The 21,659-nt window shown below is 46.7% G+C and overlaps 1 protein-coding gene across 1 annotated transcript; it reads left to right on the forward strand.

The window, feature by feature from the left end:
* Positions 1-963: 963 nt before the first annotated feature.
* bmp4 (bone morphogenetic protein 4) lies at positions 964-11,539 on the forward strand. The gene is made up of 4 exons (XM_080849589.1): positions 964-1,257; positions 5,998-6,120; positions 7,083-7,465; positions 10,026-11,539. Exons 3-4 carry the CDS (start codon positions 7,090-7,092, stop codon positions 10,877-10,879), a joined length of 1,230 nt encoding a protein of 409 aa, XP_080705715.1. The 5' UTR covers positions 964-1,257; positions 5,998-6,120; positions 7,083-7,089; the 3' UTR covers positions 10,880-11,539.
* Positions 11,540-21,659: the final 10,120 nt, after the last annotated feature.

The raw sequence follows: 21,659 nt of genomic DNA on the forward strand, positions 1-21,659 counted from the left end.
GCGGATGCGGACATGACCCTCTCTTCACAGAACCAGAAGGATCCAGAGCAGATTTAAAGTTTAGAGCAGGCAGCTTGGCCAAATTTCCCCTACGCTGCAAGAATTAAACTTGTCATAAAGGCTTAACCTGACTGCGTGGACCACAGAAGTGAATTGGGCACTTTAGCCACCACAGAATTAACAAAAAATAGACTATTATAGGAAAGGGGTAAGGTAAAATATAAAACGTGACGTTAGTCTGAGGCCCACAAAACTGATATTTACACCTTTAAAAGTGTTTCCACCGTTTAGCCCTCTAACATCACATGGCCATTGTAAGGGAATAATGATATGTCATTGAAGAAGACCTCATCTTAGTTGTTTATAATAGGCCCAGCACAGGAGTCACGTGTCGGATTTCCTTGACGCTGCTCGTGTAAAAGAACAAACAGGCCTGTCCATGATTCTCCAATGATAGCCTCTCACGACAATCACAATTTGGTGAGGTAAGGCATTTTTTACACGCCAGTGTTATTAATTAATTCCATTACCATATGTTGTATAACACGATCGAGAAAGTCACCAGTGAGTAATTATACTGCAATAAGTCATCATACTGATTTAATGTATTGTAAGCGGAATTGCCGTTAATATATCGAGGTGAATGGCAATGCGCCCTTACCTGGAGACAGAAATGGCACAAACCATTAAGTGGGTTAAGTTTGCTGAATGTGCGGTGACGGGTGACGTCTTAGAAAAATATATTACAAAAAACACTGTGTTCACGTTTGGTAAATTTTGTAAATAATATGTAAACCACCATTCACCGTTTATTTCCTTTTGAGAGCGCCAAGGGGAGGGGGGCTATCTTTTAGGTGCACGCCAGAGGGTTGGGAACAGGAGAGGAGGCCGCCTACATTGGGCGGACACATAAAAACTGCGAGGAGCGTTTGAGGCATGATCAGTCGATGAGTATTTCTGCCCGTGAATGTATCTCCCGTCAGAGCGCAAGGAAATTGGAAGCAAGGTCCAAATCTAGATACATCGTGTCGCGATTTCCCACGTACCTTTTGAGCTGTGCGCCATGGACTCGCCTTGGTGTTTTCCACGAGAGACGTTAAGGAACTAATGACCTAACGACTGTGAACATCTCCGCTGGCTTGAAGCGCGGTACTTCCAGTACGCTGTGCAGTTGGACTTGTGTTGCGTGTGGAGCGCTCGCACTTCTTTTGTCGTACTCATTTCAACCCGAGGATAGTTCTTGTGCCTCTACTGATGGTAAGCATTCGTTTATCTTTCGCTTACGCATGTCGAATGGTAGCGTTTATTATTTACTGACAGATAGCATTTTAGTAGTTATGTCTACACTTTAGGGCGAAGTGGACAATTGCGGAAACTTGGCGCATTGTTAAGTTGTCCTCTTTGTTAGGCAACTCAGAGTATACACGCCTATCATCTTTTCGGAGTGTGAAAATTCAAGCGGATCAATGTTTTTGAAGGAAGAAACGCATACATGAGGTTTTATTTAAATGGACAAGCACAGCTCCTGTTTCGACTATGTATCGATGAGAAGGCTGATAATTACCCATATTTACTGTGAACACAGAACTAACTTAGAGGAGTTTTATGTGACAACATCGGAAAATAGATATGAGAAGTGCGTCAATTTTAAGAAGAGGAAGGTAGATTTTTGCCCTTATTACTGTTACCATTCAGTGGACACGGACTATAGACACCTGCCCGCTATGAAGCCTCTGTGCGCAAATATCGTCTGATAAGCGGTACGGGAAGGAGCACCCTAAACTACAGTTTTAGTTGTAGCAAAATCTACTACATTATACCTTTAGCACGTTTGTATTTGCTTTGACATTAAGCCTTGATTTTGGTTTTATGGTGCTAAGGCACGCTTTTATTGACTAAAGCTTCCTCCTTTACATCCTTTCAACTTGTTGATCTTGTATAATGAGAAGAGTATGTAAAGAGCGAAATAATTATTTCAATAAGGACATACTAACATTTTGTCGCGGCAGTAATTAATGTAGTTTTCATTGTAGTGCTATTTTCTATTATAGTATTCTCTGAGAAGTTTTAATAATTCCTATTCGTGGTTTACTCTATCATATTAAGTGGGACATTTTATGACACGTTACATGGAAACTTGTACAGGTAATCTTCGCAAATAATAGAAACCATGCGCGCCATTAACCATGTAATGTTTTGTTGGTATGCTACTTTCAGAAAGTGAAGAATTAAAGTGCGGCTCGTTGCTTTAACTAAACTTAATTACTTCGCAGTTGTAGTCTATGTGGACGATTGTTACATTGCAAACATAGCGATAATATACATCACAGATGCTTCTCTCTGCCTTCCCATTATTTCTTTCTTTCTGTCTTCCGGATTATAATTAAGGTTCTCGATGTTAATATAACCTACTAAAATCCGAAGTAGCTACAGAACTGAATTGGAATTAAAGCGTTGAAACGTTGCCCACAGTGAACCCATTGCAAATATATTTTTGTTTATTTTGGTTGTTTGGCTATGGTAAGGTTCATGTAGAGTTGATACACCAGGAAATTATTGGACCGATCACAGACCCTAGAACTGGACTGATAGATCGGGAGTAGGTTACCGTTACTACTATTAAAGTCAGAAGAAGCATGTGTGTGTGCGTATTACATTTCAGTAAACTCTTATCTCTTTGGTAAACGCTTTAAACTCAAGCTAAATGTTTTGCTCTGGCTGAAACACTATCAGAGTGCTAACTGAGTAGTTATTATCACGTTTAGAGTCCAATGATAATTGAATCCAGAAGGGCCCACATGCAGATGAAAAAAAATGTAATGGGGATGACCTCAATTGCTCCAATTTAGCAGATGTCTGAAATACTTAACTTTCTAAGAATTGCCAGGCTATGCTCTTGACAAGTGTGTGAGTCCTCAAACTTGTACACAAAGGAACCATACATTGAAGCGTGTGAAAGTAAAAATTTGCAACACGTGTAGAACAGAAGCACAGTCTTGTCTTTAGAGGAGCATTGCAATGATGCTGCCATTTGAGATGGAATTGACAAAATGGCTAAAACGCAGAGAGCTGGTGTGTATGTGGTTGGGGATGGTGTTGATAATGGTCCGATCCTCCCCCCCTTCCCAGTGGCTGTCAAATTCTTCGGCAAACACATCTGAGGATCCATGCCCATCGTCTGATCTCATTATCTCAGCTGGGACAGAAGTCAAACTCCCAGAGGCCCACGGGGCACTGCCAGGCCAGGTCAAGAGTGCCGTCCCTGGGCTGCGTAACGCCACAAATGGCACTGGCTCTCATCTGGTCCTCTCCCCAAGCACGTTAAACACATACCTGAAAAGATTGCATGTTATAACCCAAGCAACCCCCCCACCCCAAGCCCCCGTGACGCCATGAGTTCTTGCTTAAATATTTGATGTTGATCAGTGTAATTAATGACTAAGTGTGCTTATGTTTGTGTTTATATTGTGGAGAATTTCCATCTGTGAGTTTTTATAGGCTGCGTAGACTAGCTCTTAGGTTTTTTTAGCAGTGCAGCAGAGTCGGGCCGGGCGGTGGGGTTTCGGCCGTGTTGTTTGGACTTCCTAAGTGTTGAGACCGTGGTCCTGCACGGCGGAGCAGTTTCTGAGATGAAGCATCTGTGCGTGCAGCTCTGACAGCTCCAGTGAAGAGCAGAGGCATCACCGTACAATGGGGTTTTTATTTGTATAGATGCACACACTGTTCCTTCGATTGTATTTTTATAGATGTACACACCGTCCCCCACCCCACCACCACCATCACCACCACCCACAGACACACATACCACTATCCAGAACCACTTTACGGTTCTCACGAACGGACGGACGAAGAGAGCTCAGCACTTACGCATCATGCTCACTGGCCCGGCCTAGTGCCACTCGTGCAACGCAGGACAGCGAGTAACCACCAAGTACGCAAAGGTCACTCTTGGGTCCAACCGCAAATTTGGGGAGGGAGGGGCGGAGAGAGAGAGAGAAAGAGAGAGAGAGAGAGAGAGAGGGTGTTTTGATGGCAGAGAGGGGGAGAGAGAGAGAGCTTTGATTCAAAGAGAGACTGAATGGAGGGATGCAGAGTAGAGGCCCAGACGGTTACTAGCAGTGCCTCGTGCTCATGTGCAGCGTCGCAGTTCAGCGTTCCTCTTCATGTGCATCATTTCTGGTGTAATGCCTGGTGAATTTCCAGGACGCTCAGGTCCAAGAGATGACCACATGCAAGGCACTGTTGCTCTTATTCTTGTTCTTGCTGTTGCTCCTTCCCCGTATGCAACCGTTGTTTGCTTTGAGCAGTGCCGAGTGTCTGTGCAGAGGCCTTATAAAAGCCTTGTTATTTTATACCAGCCGATACTAGCTACATTTATTCCTTATCAGCATTTATCCAATGTGACTTAAAAGCATCTTCCAAATGAATAAATGCAGCTAGCATCCGCTAGCATGAACCAGTTGACTCTGGAACTCATCCGCTACTGAAATCTTGTGCTTCTATGTGCATTATTTTGGCTGATAAAATGGACAACTTTGGCACAGAAAATAATCATGTAGAGGATGCTTGGACTGTGGTGTCCTAAAGCAGAGGTTTGGTGTCCCAGATAGGGGCCGAATGTGGAGCAACTCGAGCCCAGACCAGGCTCAGTTAAGGCCCGAATGTGTAGCTCTGTCATTTGCTATCCGGAGCACCTTGTGACGTTCTTTTCCAACACAGCAGCAGACAGTAGAACAGAACCTGACCCTGATCTGATGCGGGTGAGAGCCCAGATCATCTGTTCTTCAGTCAGTGCCTCTCTCTGGGGCCGGCTGCATGGAAAGTGGCTTCCCCGTACAGATGAAAGCGTCACGTTATGACAGCACCTCTCATTGGAAACACATTGCTTGAGCGGACTTCCCCAGAAACAGGCAGGCTCTGGCCCTGCTCTGGCCCAGGCGTGGCCGGACAGGGCCGCGTCCACACCAGCCTCAGCAGTGATTTATGTGGCTGCTTGTGTCCTTGAAGCAGCGCCTGCCTGTATGAGTCTACTGCTTGAGTATGATTATGAGGGACTCCCCGTTTGGTGTGTGTGATGGTCTGAAGGCGCAGCGCTGGTCGCTTTCTCAGGCAGGTTTTTAGTAGATGAAGAGTGCTGAATGGCGCGGTTTGTGTCCTTGGCTTTAAGGCCCGAGGGGTTGCGGACGGGACTTAAGTTGCAGGGGCAAGCCGAAAGCCCATCCCCCGGAGTAATTGATGTCTAGAGGGTGATGAATCCGACGATGACAACATGGCTGTCATAAGAGGCCGGGCTGTCATCGCGGCCTCCGCTGCGCCGGCTCGTTTGAGTGATCACAGAAGCCGAACAGGCCGCTCTTTTGATGCAGCCCACTTAACGGATGATCACAGGTCAACTTTTCTTTCTTTCTTTCTCTCTCTTCTTCTCTCCTTCTCTCCCTCTAGCATCTTTCACATATGAAATCCGTCTCTCCCAGAGCCATTTTGAGAATGCTCCCATGACAAACACTCCTCTATTTTCATGCTAATCAATCCCCCCCCCCTGCAAGACCAGGTCAGATTGGTTATGGGTCATTTGATAGTGCCCCGTAACAAGGAAAGGTGCCTTTAGGTGCTCAGGGAACAATAGACCGACTAAATGGTCCGCAGTCATTAACCTGGAGGATTTTCATCGAATTAGCTGCATTCTTCTCAACTGTAGATTATCCATGGCCAGTTTCAAATGTTTTGCAGAAGTGTCCATTAGGAGTTTCAAACAAATGAAAGCGCTACTCTATCCTAGTTCCTCTTATTTGAAACACCTTGGTTTGAAACAACTCTTGGTTTAAATGTGTCCTAATTTCCAAACCAAGGATATTTATTCCACTTGGACTGTAAAGTTTGCAGATTATTTCTGTGTTTAAGTGTAAACAGAAAAAGGCATTGTTAACGAGAGCCAACAGCATTGTTTGCCTTTGCAAGGAGCCATAAACATGTGTTTTCTTTCTCCTTTAATTTCAGGAAAAGGCTCTCTGTGACGTTTATAAGCAGCCTCTGAGCAGCACGTAACATTTCCTCGAGCAGCTCGTCCAGCGCCGGAGGCCAACAAACATGGACTGTTTTCCCATGCTTTATTTTCTGTCGGTAAGTAGACCACGCCAATCCAATTTATGTCATGTGACAGGATTTGCCACATCTTTGGGACATTTTTCTTCACAGATTGATTCAGGAGAGGTGGTGGTTTGTCTGTGTGTGTGTGTGTGTGTGTGTGTGTGTGTGTGTGTGTGTGGCGTGGGGGGGAGCTTTATTCATCGTTCCGAAATTAGAGGCACAATCAGGCGTCTTTTGACGTTATTAAAACACCTCTGGAGTAGCTGTCATATGGGGAGGGGGGTTAACAGACAGTCCCTCCCCCCCCCCACCGACTCAGAAACGTTATGCAATGTCTAGCACACGGGCCTTTGTTTAGCCTGGGTCGGATCAGACTCGTAGAGACCCTGCTCCTTATCGAGTTAGAGTTTAGAGTCTGACCCTGAGGCCCGCGCAGCTCTGATTGGTCTAATCATGGCAGAGGTGGGGGGAGGGGGACAGGACAGCGGACCAGGCCTGGCTCCACAGATTCCATTGAAAAAGCAGGATTTTTTTCTTCCTCTTCTCCCTCCTCCTCCTCTTTCACAAGCTGTTTATGCTGTGTGGATGTTTATGAGGGTAAATAGGAGTGGAGATATCTGATCACAGACTATTGGGCCATAAACAGGCCAGAGAGGACTATTATTTCCATTTAAAGATGTTTTCATAAGGGGCTATTCTGCAGTGGTATGTGTTTGAGTGTGTGTGTGTGTGTGTGTGTTTGTGTGTGTGTCTGTGGGTTGTTGTAGTAGTGGAGAGTGGAGATTATTTTTAAACAGAGTTTTCTCTCTCCTTCTCCCTCTCCCACTCTGCCCTTCTCTGTCCTTTTTTCCCTCTCCCCTCTCTCTTGCTCACTGTCCTTGTCTTTGCCTCTCTCTCTCTCTCTCTCTCCCCCCCTCTGTCTCTTTCTCTTATTCTCTTCTCTCTCCTCTTTCTTTCCCCTCTCTCTCTTGTCTTCCATCCCGCTCCATGTCCAGAGACATCATGATTCCTGGTAATCGAATGCTGATGGTCATTTTGCTATGCCACGTCCTGCTGGGGGAGAGAAGCCATGCCAGTCTGATACCCGAGGAAGGGAAGAGTCGCGCGTCAGCTGGCCTGCCTGCAGCCCACCGCCAGAGCCATGAGCTGCTCCGCGACTTCGAGACCACGCTGCTGCACATGTTCGGCCTGCAGAGGCGCCCGCGGCCCAGCCGCTTGGCCGTCGTGCCCCAGTACCTGGTGGACCTCTACCGCCTGCAGTCCGGCGAGGCAGAGGAGGCCTCTGCATCCACCACCGCATGGCCGCACGATGCCGGCTTCGAGTACCCTGAGAGGTCAACTAGCCGCGCCAACACTGTGAGAGGCTTCCACCACGAAGGTCAGATATATGTTCTCTGTTAAACTTCCAGTAGCAGTAGCCTTCTAATAGGCACAAGCATTTGTAGGTTATAAACAAGATTTGACAAATAGGCTTAATTTACAGTCAGTAAGATGCAGGGGGCATTCTACATCTCTAGTCTCTGTTAATACTCTAATAGTAATAGCAATAAGCCTGTATTAGAGCACAAGCATTGGTCATTTATAAACGAGGACCCAAAAGGTTTGATAAAAAGGCCTCATTTAAAATCAGTAAGACGGAGGGGCGTTCTACATCTCCTCTCATCCACTCAGTGTTTAGAGACAGAGTATAGAGAACTTTTAGTTATGTCTGACAGAAAGGCCTTATCTAAAATCATTACCTTGTCCTAAGAAACTGTGCAGTGCATAAAATTATAAACAAGGACCCCAAAATCTTCTGAGGTTTAATAAATCCACAATACACTTTTTGGGACAGGGGAGTCAGTGGTGATTCCGGGTAATGTGTGCCTGGCAGGGATCTGAAGGAGTAGCATAGCTTCCTAGCCTTAATGTACCCTTGGTTATACCCCACCCTGGTCAACTCCAGAGCTTTAAAGAGTCTCTGCAGAGAGCCCTTCTCTGCTCTCCTCCTGTCTGCTCTCCCTCTCTCTCTCTCTCTCTCTCTCTCTCTCTCGTGTGCCTCTGTCTCTAGTTATGTGCAGCTTTTAGAGGGACCTTCCTCAACATGCAATTATCTTTAATGCTACTCTGCAGACTTCTAAATAAAGTGCTGCTGCCAACAATGTGGGCACTGCTGTAGCCTGAGCTCCCACAGGCGCTGGGGAATTAAAAACAGAACAGAGCAGAACAGCGTCGCCCAGGCCAAGGTGAGGGACGCGGGCAATGGCCGATACCAGGCCCTGATTATTTGTCTTTTGTGTCCTTATTTTGTTCTCTGAGCGCTAAAGATAGGGCCAGAGAAGCTAAAGATAGGGTTCGACACAGGCTGGAAAAAAAAGAGGAAGAGAGAGAGAGAGAGAGAGGAAGTGATGAGACAGAAAAAGGGAGTGAGAGGTGGTTAGGAGAGAGAGAGAGAACAGGAAGGAAGAAAAGAAAAGAGTGAGAAGGAGAGGGAGAGAGACTAGGAGAGTGAGCAAGGGAGGACAATCATGGAGGCCTTATGACTGAAAGACTGGACAAACTGTAATTTCTGCTTTAAGAAAGCAGGCGTTGGTTCTCATGTCCCCTTGTTTCCGTTTAGTTTAAAACTTGGGTTTTTAGCAGACCCCTCTGCTCATGTCACACCAGAGCTTGTTACAGAGGAGGAACTTTAATGTTCTTCACTCGCCACATTAAAGCCATGTTTCAGCAGATAGGGGTGGAGGGAGGGAGGGCCCTGCAGCTTGTGCAAGCCATCTAGCAGATACTGCGGGCGACGTTTTAAATATGCAGTTACTCGGTACATCCTTGAGGAATTTCAGCAATGGCAAAACCAGACGCCTCCGTCCTTGCCGTCCTCCTCCGCCTCCGCCTCGTCTCTCTCGTCCTCTCCTCCTACAGGCGGAGCAGGGCTGCGCACGAAACCCCTAATGATCATGCCCGATGAAAATGATAAATGTCCCACGTTACTGAGCCGCAGATCCAATCAGAAAACACAGACGGTTTCAATAACGAGGAGCACCTGGTGCAGATTAGTGCCTGGGTGTGAAATAACAGGGCTTGATTTGGGGAGGAAAATGGTAGACACAACATTCTTCTCAGAACAATGGCCATCTTGCCAGAAATCTGCAGACCGTGCACGGAACAGCTACCCTTCAGTGTGTTTACACTGTATCCCCATGCAGCAGTCAGCCTCTCTCTAAGTAGTTCACGACACAGCAGTTTGTTGAGATTGGAACGAAGGGAAGTTGTGGATGATCGTGATGTACCGATAAGGAAATATACTCTGTGCTTGTTTCTAAAATAAACAAACAGAAACTCACCATGTACATATTTTTTTTCTGTCAGATAACAAACGTAAATGTGGTCGCATGGAAATGAAGTTGGTTTTACGTCACGAGTGCTGTGGCTTTGGGCGACTCTTAAGTTTGTGTTTGTAACCTTTCAAACCACTGAATGATTTATGAGGTGTGAACGCTATGAACGTAACATGCTGAAACATCATAAAAAGATAATAAGTGGAGAAATAGTTAAGAGTGAAGAGCAGGCAGAATCAAGGCACCACTAGGGCTACGAGGAACTTGTGCTTACCTGTCCTGTCTCACCACGTAAACAAACCAGAGGCCAAACATTTAAAGCCATTTCTGTCTCTGACCATCTCTGTCTGTCCCTGTTGCTTCCTGTCTTTCTCTCTCTTTCTGCGCCGTTTAAGTCAGTTAAAGGCTTTATTGGTAAAATCCATACAGTGTTGCCAAAGCACAATAAAATAATATTACTAATTAAAACATATAAGTAATGAACACAGCATAAATATTCTCTTTCCTCCCTTACTTTCTCTATGTCTCTTTTTCTCCGTCTTTCTCTCTCTTATTTTTCTCATCCTCCTCTCTGTATTTTGTCACTAACCTCCCTCTGTTTCTCTCTCTCTGTTGTGTGTGCAGAGCACCTGGAGCAGCTGCCACTGGAGGGCTTAGCGGACGGAGAGTCGACGTTCCGCTTCCTCTTCAACCTGAGCAGCATCCCCGAGGAGGAGCTGCTGTCCACGGCCGAGCTGCGCATCTACCGGGAGCGCATCGAGGAGGGGGAGGAGGAGACGGGAGCTGACGAGGACCTGCACCGCATTAACGTGTACGAGATCCTGAAGGCGCCGCACGCCAGCCAGGTCATCACGCGGCTGCTGGACACGCGGCTGGTGCGGCACAACTCCACGCGCTGGGAGAGCTTCGACGTGAGCCCCGCCGTGCTGCGGTGGACGCGCGAGCGCCTGCCCAACCACGGGCTGGCCGTGGAGGTGCAGCACCTCAGCCCCACGTCTAGCCACCAGGGGCGCCACGTGCGAGTCAGCCGCTCGTTGCACCAGAACCCCGGCGAGGACTGGGGTCAGCTGCGCCCCCTGCTGGTCACGTTCGGCCACGACGGGAAAGGCCACCCGCTGACGCGCCGCGCCAAACGTAGCCCCAAGCAGCGCGGGCGCAAGCGCAACCGGAACTGCCGGAGGCACGCGCTCTACGTGGACTTCAGTGACGTGAACTGGAATGACTGGATAGTGGCGCCTCCTGGCTACCAGGCGTTCTACTGCCACGGGGACTGCCCCTTCCCCCTGGCAGACCACCTGAACTCCACCAACCACGCCATTGTGCAGACGCTGGTGAACTCGGTCAACACCAACATTCCCAAGGCCTGTTGCGTGCCCACGGAGCTCAGCGCCATCTCCATGCTCTATCTGGACGAGCACGACAAGGTGGTGCTCAAAAACTACCAGGAGATGGTGGTTGAGGGGTGTGGCTGTCGTTGACGACGGAGAAAGTGGTTGGCACCAAGGCAACGACACAAACTGCTCCCCCCTCCCCCCTCACTCCCCTCTCTACACACACACAGACACACGCACACACACTCATGGCCTGATTTTACACCAAAATATCTTCACTCGGACCCCTTATTTATAACGTGTATGTTGAGATGTATGTTTGTCTCCTCCTTTTTTTGTTTCCTCAACCATATGATCATATATTTTGACAAAATATATATATTTATATCTACATATTAAAAAAAATAAAATGAGTCCTTATTTTAAACACAAATGAAAAAAAAAACTGTACAACTTTTCATGATGTATATTAGATTGTATAAGTTTTTTTAATGAGAAAATAGTTAAAAATCAGAAAAAAAGAGCAAAGTAAAGTTTATTTACTGGTAATATTTATTGCTTTCATATTATACACATTTACAAGGGAAGAGGATTACTTTACGTAAACGTCCCTTCAACATTTCATCTCAGCCTGAAAAGTCTCCAGAAGCAGCGTTTGTGTACTTAAATTAGAGCACTGTGTGAGGTTATCAAAATATAGCCTAACTATATATTTTAAATCTGTGGAAGTAATCTGAAATGTATATTGTTTTTAATTCACATTTTTACATTGCCCCCTAGTCATTATTAGACCTCCTTTGAAAATTTGGTCATTGATGTTTTCATTTCTAGAAAATTGTAAGACAAAAAAACACATGAGTTTCAATGAAATAAAAGATCACGAGGCCCATAACTGTATTAGTTAGGCTATGTGGTTTTGGACTGATGTTTTTTTATGAAACATAATCTTGGGTTCTTAAGTGTACACAAATAAGTTTTGGAATTTTTGATAGCACCGGTTAATATTCTACTTTTTGTCCCACTTAAATAAAAAAAATGTTCAGTTTGACACAACATCTGCAGTTTTCAGTGTGTTCAGAACAGTGTAGACCCCATCCACATAATTATTAAGTAACCTACAGTGTAGAGTACACTTCTCGAGTATTGCCCAGGGCTCCTAACATTTATTTCTTCAGTACCTGACTGAGAATTAGGACCTTCAGATGAAGCGCCTTGTTCAGAGAAGCTGATTAGAAGGGACACCTCGGGGAACGATGTGACTTTAACGGCATGGCGTCACAATGAATTGGCCGCAGATCGAGACACAGCCACTTTGTTCCGGGGAGAATTAGAGAAAGTTAGACCGTCTGTCTCCAGCCTTTGTCTTCGGCAAATCATGTCGGCAGAATAGAGACGCCTGTCTAGAACCTATGCCTCACGAGACAAAAGACTTCTACATCACTTATTTACAATCAGACGGCTGGGCTGTAGACGCGTGATAACAGCCAGCCTTCCAACAGAGCTTTGAACACATTTGGGTCTTACATATTCTTTTGTCTTGTTAATAATAATAGGCTAATAGGAGTGTCTTGACAACAACAACCAATACAATACTATTTGTAGTAGTTTTAATAATAACAACCCTTTTTAATGGATTAGTAATAACAACAGTAATAATAGATTTCATGCTCATTTGTTATTGTTTTAGATTGTTTGTCTTTGCCCACTTATATGCTAACCCATATACCCTTTGTGCTGCGCACTGAAGCATTTTATTGATTTTTAATTTTTGTTTTAATCAATTTGAATGCATGAATTATTCCAAAATCTCCAGGGCAAACATGTGTAATTAAAACACTGTTAATCGGGGTTTCACACTCTGGGCTATGTAAACTGTTATCTCCAACATAGCTGTGGTTAAAACCCAATTAAGTGTTTGCTGTCCACAAGCACGTTCTGGAGAGAAAAAAAAGAAACCCTGTGCAGAAAATAACAACGAGGTCTGAAGTCACGACAGCGTTATTTGTCTCTCTCTCCTTCCTTAACTACGAGTTGTGCACCGCAGTCAAGTGGCGGCAGCCCCGGGTGTGCTGACCTGACACTCCCCGGCTAGCCTTTGATATACCAGACGGTTTCGTCAGGCGGAGGGGGAGAAGAATTTCATTTTGACATGGCTGAGGGCAGCTGGGAGTGAGAGGGCGTTTGACAGAGCAATTACGCACACACACACACACACACACACACACACACACACACACACGCATATACACACACGCCAACACTGAGTTTACCATTTTAAGCCACATCGGCAAGTTATGGTAATTACCTGCCAACTCACTCTCCCACCTAACCTCAGAAAAAAAGACGTACATTTATTGCGATGCCATCGGAGAAACGCGCCCACCCAGCGCAAACAATTAGTTTCCCCTCTTCAAGCTCAAACACTTGGCACCTCCTATGGCATCAAAATAAATGTTTGCGCTCTTTCTCTCTCTCTCTCTTTCTCTGTCCGTTTCATTTGCACTCCATACTCCACTTTCATCCACTTATTCCAGCGTTAGTGATATGTGCGTTTTGTGAGAGGCTGTTGAGGACGAATGACAGGCTGATTACTTTACATTGTCATGCGTATGAGATGTCCTATTCCGCTGCAAGTGACCATTGGCGCAATTACGCGTCTCTCATTAAGCGAAGTTAGCCAGTTAACACTAGCCGACTAATTTACTCGGGCTTTTCAACAAGTCTCCTGTCGAGCTTTTTGGTCGTAAGGCCCACCTTCTACAGACAATCAATCCCTCTTTAAGAACAAAGACACGTACTCCACACGTCTGGCACAATCTATTTGACAGCGTCATCTTTTAAATGTAATGACAGGGGTGATGGTGGCTTTGCAGTAATGCACCCCTCCCCCCCCCCCCCCCCCCCCCCCCCCCCCCCCCCCCCCCCCCCCCCCCCCCCCCCCCCCTCTGCCCGTAATTGTTAGCTCAATATCGTAGGTGTTGACATCACAAGATTTTCTCTTTGTTATGTACACCTCAAACAACTATATTTCAACTATATTCATTAGCAAATTAAAATGTTTTCTCTCTGTCGCACGTACCAACACACACACACACACACACACACACACACACACACACACACACACACACACACACACACACACACACACACACACACACACACACACACACACACAGGGTTCCTCTCCACATAGTTGGGTGATAGCCCCTGTGCACCTGGCTTGGCTCGGCTTAATCAGTGACTTGATTTGTTTGAAAGCAGCCGTTTCAGATAAAGGGTCTGCCTTTCCTGTGCTAGATTGGCCGCTCAAAAAGCTCCTGTTGTTAGGCAGTGGGCGTCGCTCTGTGAGGTCCTGGGCGCTAACCTGTTTCATTGTGGGCCCATTGCTATGCCCCCCTGACACACAAACACACACACATAGTTACCACTGATTGAATATGGGTTTGGTCTATGTGTGTGTGTGTGTGTGTGTGTGTGTGTGTGTGTGTGTGTGTGTGTGTGTGTGTGTGTGTGTGTGTGTGTGTGTGTGTGTGTGTGTGTGAGTGTGAGTGTGTGGAGCGGGGTTGGGGTGGGGGGTGCTGACAGCCCATGTCAGTGCAGCTGGAGGTCAGAGCTTCTCATTTCACTCTCCCCCTCAGTGCGGTGCTTTCACACACACACACACACACACACACACACACACACACACACACACACACACACACACATCCATACACACACACTCAAAAATGCGCACACTCATTCACATAAACACATATACACATTTTCTTACATATACACACATACACACACACGTGCATGTGTGCACACACACACACACACACACACGAAGGGGAGTGAAACATTAGACACGGTCGCTCTCCATCTGCGGAGGATAACTCTGTCACACACACTCTCACCCTTGCCGTTACCACCGCACCACGAACACACTCTCACACACACCCTGCTTTCACCTCCACAAACAAAACCTCGACCCTACCCTCACCTCAATGCCACAGACACGCGCACACACAGTCCTTCAGCTCTCCTTCGTGCCACACACACTTAACTGCACTCGTGTCGGTAATCTCCTTTACACCAGGGACAGATGTCCTCCGCCTCAGAAGCAGTCTTCCCTCCCTGGCCTTGTCAACAGGCAACGTCTTTGGCAAAACGGCTGTCAGGAGTCGCCAAGGCGAGAGGCATAAGAGGAGGAGTTGTGACAGAAGGGAGACCCCAATTGTAACTACATAGATCCTCACTGGTGTTGTCTGTCAGTGTTCCTGTCAGTGTCTGTCAGTGGAAGCCTGCTAAATCGTTGGGTGACGTCACAGAAGAACACACATCTTACGCAAATGATGGTTATTTCACGTGTGAGTTGTGTGAGACAAATCCTTTCGTTGTTTGCGTGTGTGTGTGCGTGTGTGAGTGTGTGTGTGTGTGTGTGCGTGTGTGTGTGTGTGTTGCATACCTGTGTGCACACACACGTGTTTGTGTGTGTGTGTGTGCCTGTGGGGGAGTGACCTTTAACTTAGGTATGTCGATGACTCCACAGGTCTGGTTGAGTCAGGTGTAAATGAGATGACCTTGTGGTTCAGAGGTGTGGGGTCACAGCTCTCCTCCTCCTCCTCCTCCTCCTCCTCCTCCTCCTCCTCCTCCCCAAGCCACAGCTCTCCTCCTCCTCCTCCTCCCCAAGCCACAGCTCTCTGCAGAAGTGCCTCCATCTATGTTAAAGAACCCATGAAACACTGGAAAACACTGAACTCACTTGTGACTGAGAGGCATGGCAACGGAACATCACTCATGTTGTGATATTACCAAAATAACATTTATTCAAGACATTCTTACATCACTTGGCCCTCTGACACAGAATTCCATGCTCTACTGGTGACTGGCCTGGACCCTGCCCTCTCTCTGCAATAGGCCTCCCTCCATCAGAGTCACACTGGTTCATTGGAGCTGAGCGCTTGGGCCCCCTCCCTTAGCTAGCTCAGTAACAGTAACTGTTTTCCTGCACAGCACTATGATCACAAACACACACATACACACACACACACACACAAACACACACAAACACACACACACACACACACACACACAAACATACACACACACTCACACACACACGCACACACACACACACACACACACACACACACACACACACACACACACACACACACAAACATACACACACACAAACACACACACACATACATACATACGCACAGACACACACACACATACAAAATACACACACCTATATTCAATTCAATTCAATTCAATTAATATATATTCAAATATACATACACACAAACACACACACACACATACACACATACATACGCACACGCACACGCACACACATGACCCACACACGTACATACATGCAAACACACATATACACTTGCACAAACACACACACACACACATACAAATGCGCATACACACACACAAACACACACACACATACACACACAGAAACACTCACACACCCTGTCCCCTCAACACATATCAGTAATAGTAACTGTTAGTAACATAGTAGTAACACACACACATACACACACGCAGACACACACACACACACTCAAGCACGCACGCACACACACACACACACACATCTCCCTACCTGATGAGTACCCAGAGACCGGTGGTGACAATGGTGTGGTGATGTCATTTTAAAGACTTCCTGCGGCTCATTGCCCAATCTGGAGCCTATTGGTGGCTGCAGTGGAAACTTCCAGCCGTGGCGGAAGGCTCAGAGTTGGAGGACACCTGGGGCAGGCTAGGGGCAGGGCTGTGGCAGAGCTGGGCAGGCCAGGGGCAGAGCTGGGGCAGGGCTGGGCCAAAGCTGGAGCAGGGTGTTAAGTGTATGGTGCCGCTGTGAGGATGCAAGGACGGAAGGCCCACTTCTGGTACTGGACTGTTGGAGTAGTTTTCCGAGCTGGGAGGGGCTTTCTCTCTCTTTCTTTCATTCTCTCTCTCTCTACGTCTTTCATTCTCTCTCTCTCTCGTGCTCTCTTTCATTCTCTCTCTTGTGCGCTCTCTTTCATTCTCTGTCATTTCTCTCTCATTCTCTCATTCTCTCTCTTTCGTGCGTGTTCTCTTCTTTCCACTTACCTCTCTCTTTCTCTTTCTCCACCTCTCTTGTTCTTTCTTCTTGCCTTTCCTCTCCTTTTAATCCTACCACTCTTCTTCCCATTCTCTTAATTAAGTTCAAGTCTAATTTTTTTTTTTTTATTAATTGTGTGTGTGTATGTATAGGCATGAATGTGGCATCCAAATATCAAAACATTAAACACACTCACAGAAGTTGAAAAGATCTCTCCTCCTCCTTGCTAGGCAGTTTCATCGATACGGCTAATGACTAGATTACCCCTGGCGTTGTCTTTCCCTCTGCTGTCCAACTGTCCTCTAGATGCTACTTACTGAACAGAATCCTCCTCACACACCCTCAACAGGTGTGTGTGTGTGTCTTTCTCTGGCTGCCTGACCGTGCAGGGTGACCAGATAAAAAACAGACCAAATGTGGGATGAGTAGTACGTTCGTGTGTGGGACAATGTGGGACATGTTACCAAAGCTGAGAGGTAACCTAAAACTTTGGTATGAAAGGCAGGCTTTTTAGAAAAGCTTGGCTATGTTGCATTTGTATGAGTCAGGTTGCTGTTTTTGCCTAAGTGCTTTTAAATGGAGTAGAAACTATGCTGCTAAGTGGTTCATGTGTCAGGTGGGTAAAAGAATGCATCCATGGGCTCTTATTTAGTACAATCCACAAGAAACAAATCCACCAATAAAATACAGACCATTGTCTCGACATGGAGGACAAAGGGTGTTAGGTGTATATGCTGTGCAGTACAACACAAAGCAGGACACCTGGTCACCCTAACACACACACACACACACACACACACACTCAGGCAAAGCAAGACACCTGGTCAACCTAATACACACTCACACTCTCACGCAAAGCAGGACACCTGGTCACCCTGCCTGTGTGTGCCCTTGTCTCTTTCTGTTTGCGTCTCTCTATTCCTCAGTTTTCTTTCTTTCTTTTTCCTTCCTTTCTCCTTGTCTGTCTGTCTTTCCATCTCTTCCTCTCGCTTTCTCTATTCCTCTTCTTCCAGTGTGGCACTCCTCCCTGGGCTCCCTCTCCCCTTCACATCTCTATCCGTGGCGGGTACTCTACCGAGTGCAGACTCTTTCCGGCTCAAAGATCTTTTTCTCTTCATTTCTGTTATTTCTTCCTTTCTTTCTTTCCTTCTCTCTCTCTCTCTCTCTCTCTCTCTCTCCTCTGTGATCCCCACACTCTATCTTCCCATCACACTGCTCTCCCTGCAGCTCACTATGGCCAGACTCCCTCCAGCTCCTCTCACTTCCAGATCATTCTCGGACTTTAAAAGCCCAACAAGGCCCTAATTGCGGCAATTGGCAGCATTGTAAACAGCTTCCATCTAAAGCAAGAGTAACTCATATACCCTATGCCTGTGGAAGGACTGATCCTGGGTCAGTCTCACAGGTAGGTGTGGATCATGTGTGTGTGCTCATGTCTAGTCCCAGTGCCCTAGGGGGATCTGCTTTTATTACACACTGGTAAGAGACTGGGGGCTGGAGGTTTGTGTATGCTTAAGTGTCTATGTGTGTGTATGTGCATTTGGATGTGTCTGTGAATGTGTGTGTCAATAACCGTGTGTGTGTGTGTGTGTGTGTGTATGTGTGACTGTGTATGTCTGTGAGTGCATGAGTGTGTTCGTGCCTGTGTGTCTGTGAGTGCATGAGTGTGTTCGTGCCTGTGTATGTCTGTGAGCATGTGTGTTTGTCTGTGAGTGTGTGTACATCTATGAGCATGTGTGTGTGTGTGTCTGTGAGTGTGTGTGTGTCTATGTGTGTGTGTGTCTGCGAGTGTGTGTACGTCTATGAGCATGCATGTGTGTGTCTGTGAGCGTGTGAGTGTCTATGTGTGTCTGTGTGTGTGTGTGTGTGTGTGTGTGTGTGTGTGTGTGTGTGTGTGTGTGTGTGTGTGTGTGTGTGTGTGTGTGTGTGTGTGTGTGTGTGTGTGTGTTGGCGTTGTCTCTGCTGTGCCGTACCCACGTGAGCCCAGCCTGAGCAGGTGTACTGGGCAGAGAGGCTGCAGCCCGCAGGTTGAAAGCAGGGAGCTGAAACCAGAGCCGTAACTTGACCTTGTGACAATTAGGTCCACAAAAGGCCCTTTTCCCCACTCCGCTCCTATTGTGCCACAAATGACATTTAAAAGAGAAATAAAAAAAGGGCCTCCTGATTAAGAATGAAATGGCTCATGTTTGTGGAGTGCAGCCTACGGGAGTGTGTGTGTGTGTGTGTGTGTGTGTGTGTGTGTGTGTGTGTGTGTGTGTGTGTGTGCGTGTGTGTGTGTGTGTTTGTGTGTGTGTGTGTGCATGTGTGTGTGTGTGTGTGTGTGTGTGCGTGTGTGTGTGTGTGTTTGTGTGTGTGTGTGTGTGTGTGTGTGTGTGTGTGTGTGTGTGTGTGTGTGTGTGTGTGTCTTGGTGCTGCGTCCCGGCGGTGGCTTCTCTCCCTGTGCTCTAATGAGAGAGCGGCCTGCTTTGAAGTGATGCTGCTGTGCTGCTCAATTCATCTGAAAGGTGAAAGGTGATGTATGTGTGCGTGTGTGTGTGTGTGTGTGTGAGTGGGTGTGTGTGTATGTGTGTGTGTGTGTGTGTATGCACCGTGTGTTTATGTGTGTGTGTTTGTGTGTAGAGGGACTGGGCATGCAGGGTGTGTATGCATGAGTGTATGGGATGGTTAGTGTGTGAATGAGTGTGTGTGTGTAGACGGTGCAGGCTTCTTCAACAGGTTGTTTTGAGTTTTCCTCTATTGTTTGCCCACAAAAAGCCAGTGTAGCATGATTCTTTATGTGTGTGTGTCTGTGTGTGTGTGTGTCTGTGTGTGTGTGTGTGTGTGTGTATGCGTGTGTGCGGGCGCACATCACCCCCACCCCTCTGCCACCCTCCACTCCTCCCTTAACCTTTTCCTTTTCCTGCGCTGTATTCTTTCCTGAGTGGTGTGTGTCCAGCGGATCTGGCGGGGATGAAATGTCATATCTCCGAGCGATCCTTATCTCTTAATCGCTTCCTTTGTCTGCTCTGGCTCCTCCCGGACCCAAGCCGCTGCTTTGAAGTGTCAGGAGTGGTTAGGGATACAGCCCGGGCTTGAGCTAGGGCGGAGGGGCAAGGAGGAAGAGGGGTGTGTGTGTGTGTGGTTGTGTGTGTGTTTATGTGCGTGTGTGTGTGTGTGTGTGTGTGTGTATGTGGGAGGGTGTATGTATGTCTGTGAGTCTGTGTGTGTGTGTGTGTGTGTGTGTGTCTGTGTGTGTGTGTGTGGTAGGGTGTATGTATGTCTGTGGGTGTGTGTGGGTGTGTTTGTGTGTGTGGGAGGGTGTATGTCTGTGAGTATGTGTGTCTGTGTTTCTCTGTGTGCGTGTGAGGGTTTATGTATATCTGTGGGTGTGTGTGTGTGCGTGTCTGATTGGGCTACTTAGCTATGTTCAGCTACTGATCCAAGTGCTTCAAAGAAACTGCACAGTGGGTGACTTAGACTAAGATATATATACATGTACATGTATATGTATGTGTGTGTGTGTGTGTGTGTGTGTGTGTGTGTGTGTGTGTGTGTGTGTGTGTGTGTGTGTGTGTGTGTGTCTGTGCATGTGTGTATATAAATTATTACACGTGTGTGTGTGTGTGTGTGTGTTATTGTATGTGTGTTAACTTGATTTCTCTGATGTGTGAGATGACTGTGGGCCAGACAGCGTGTTTTCCCTGAGCCCATAGGGGATGGCTGTGGTGGTGTGGGGTTAAAACTGGAATTTAAAAACACTGGGGGACATATACAGTTTAGATTACATTACTGAATGACCATGTGAGTGTGAAGAGTGTGAGTGTGTGTGTGTGTGTGTGTGTGTGTGTGTGTGTGTGTTAGATGTTCCGCTCGGTGTGCTTCAGCGCAGTGGCAGGGCAAATTTTAGGGATCATATGTGGTGTGTGTGTGTGTGTGTGTGTGTGTGCGTATATAGATAGATACATATATGTACATAAGTATATATATATACTTGTGTGTGTGTGTAGTTGTGTATGCATGTAGTTGTGTATGCATGTTTGTATGCATGATCTTTGGCAGATCCTCTGACTCATAGGAAAGGTAAATGTTTTACATACTGTATATATTGTAAGAACAAAGCAAACACTAACTTCTGTCTGTAAGGACGCCCTGCACAACACACACACACACACACACACAACATTAGCAACATGCTAATGCTAAAGAATGACATACCATACTTGTCTTCTTGCATTGGGCTTGCCCTGTCAAGACATTACCATCATGGAGTTCTGTTTCTCTTGTGTTTCTGCACACACTGTTCAGACGTTTCAGACACATGTTTGCATCACAGCAGCTGAGGCTGAATCACCTCTGGCCCAGGTCTGGCCCTCACCCGCACCACCAACCCCCACCCCCACCCAGGGCCCAGGCTTGTGTAAATGTTGATCCTCCCTCTTTGGTGCGAGTCAGTTACAGTGTAGAAAAAGCATCTTGTTGACTTTGGCAGGGGCGCGCCCAGCTGTATATGTTTTGACATCCACGTTACTGCACAGATGTGAGATCATTCAAGCACTTTGGCAGATCCTCTGGCTTGTCGCGAGCACTGATTGAACCGCTAATGAAACATAATTGATCCTCGCAATGCTTTTTTTCGCATGTTTTTTTTTTTTCAGTTCCCCGAGTTTCCCCTGCACGGGATAAGATGAGAATCCTCTAAGGGGTTTTCCGAATTGTTTTTACAACCACCTTTAGTTTTTCCAAGCACAGATATTCCTGAGGTTTCGCCCCGCTGTAAAATTAAACCAATGAGGCACAGAGTGCTTTCCAGACCCAAGCCTTTAGCTGGAAGTCCATTCTCATTAAACATATTGT

This window comes from Sprattus sprattus, assembly GCF_963457725.1.
Source record: "Sprattus sprattus genome assembly, chromosome: 13".
Classification (NCBI taxonomy): Eukaryota; Metazoa; Chordata; class Actinopteri; order Clupeiformes; family Clupeidae; genus Sprattus; species Sprattus sprattus.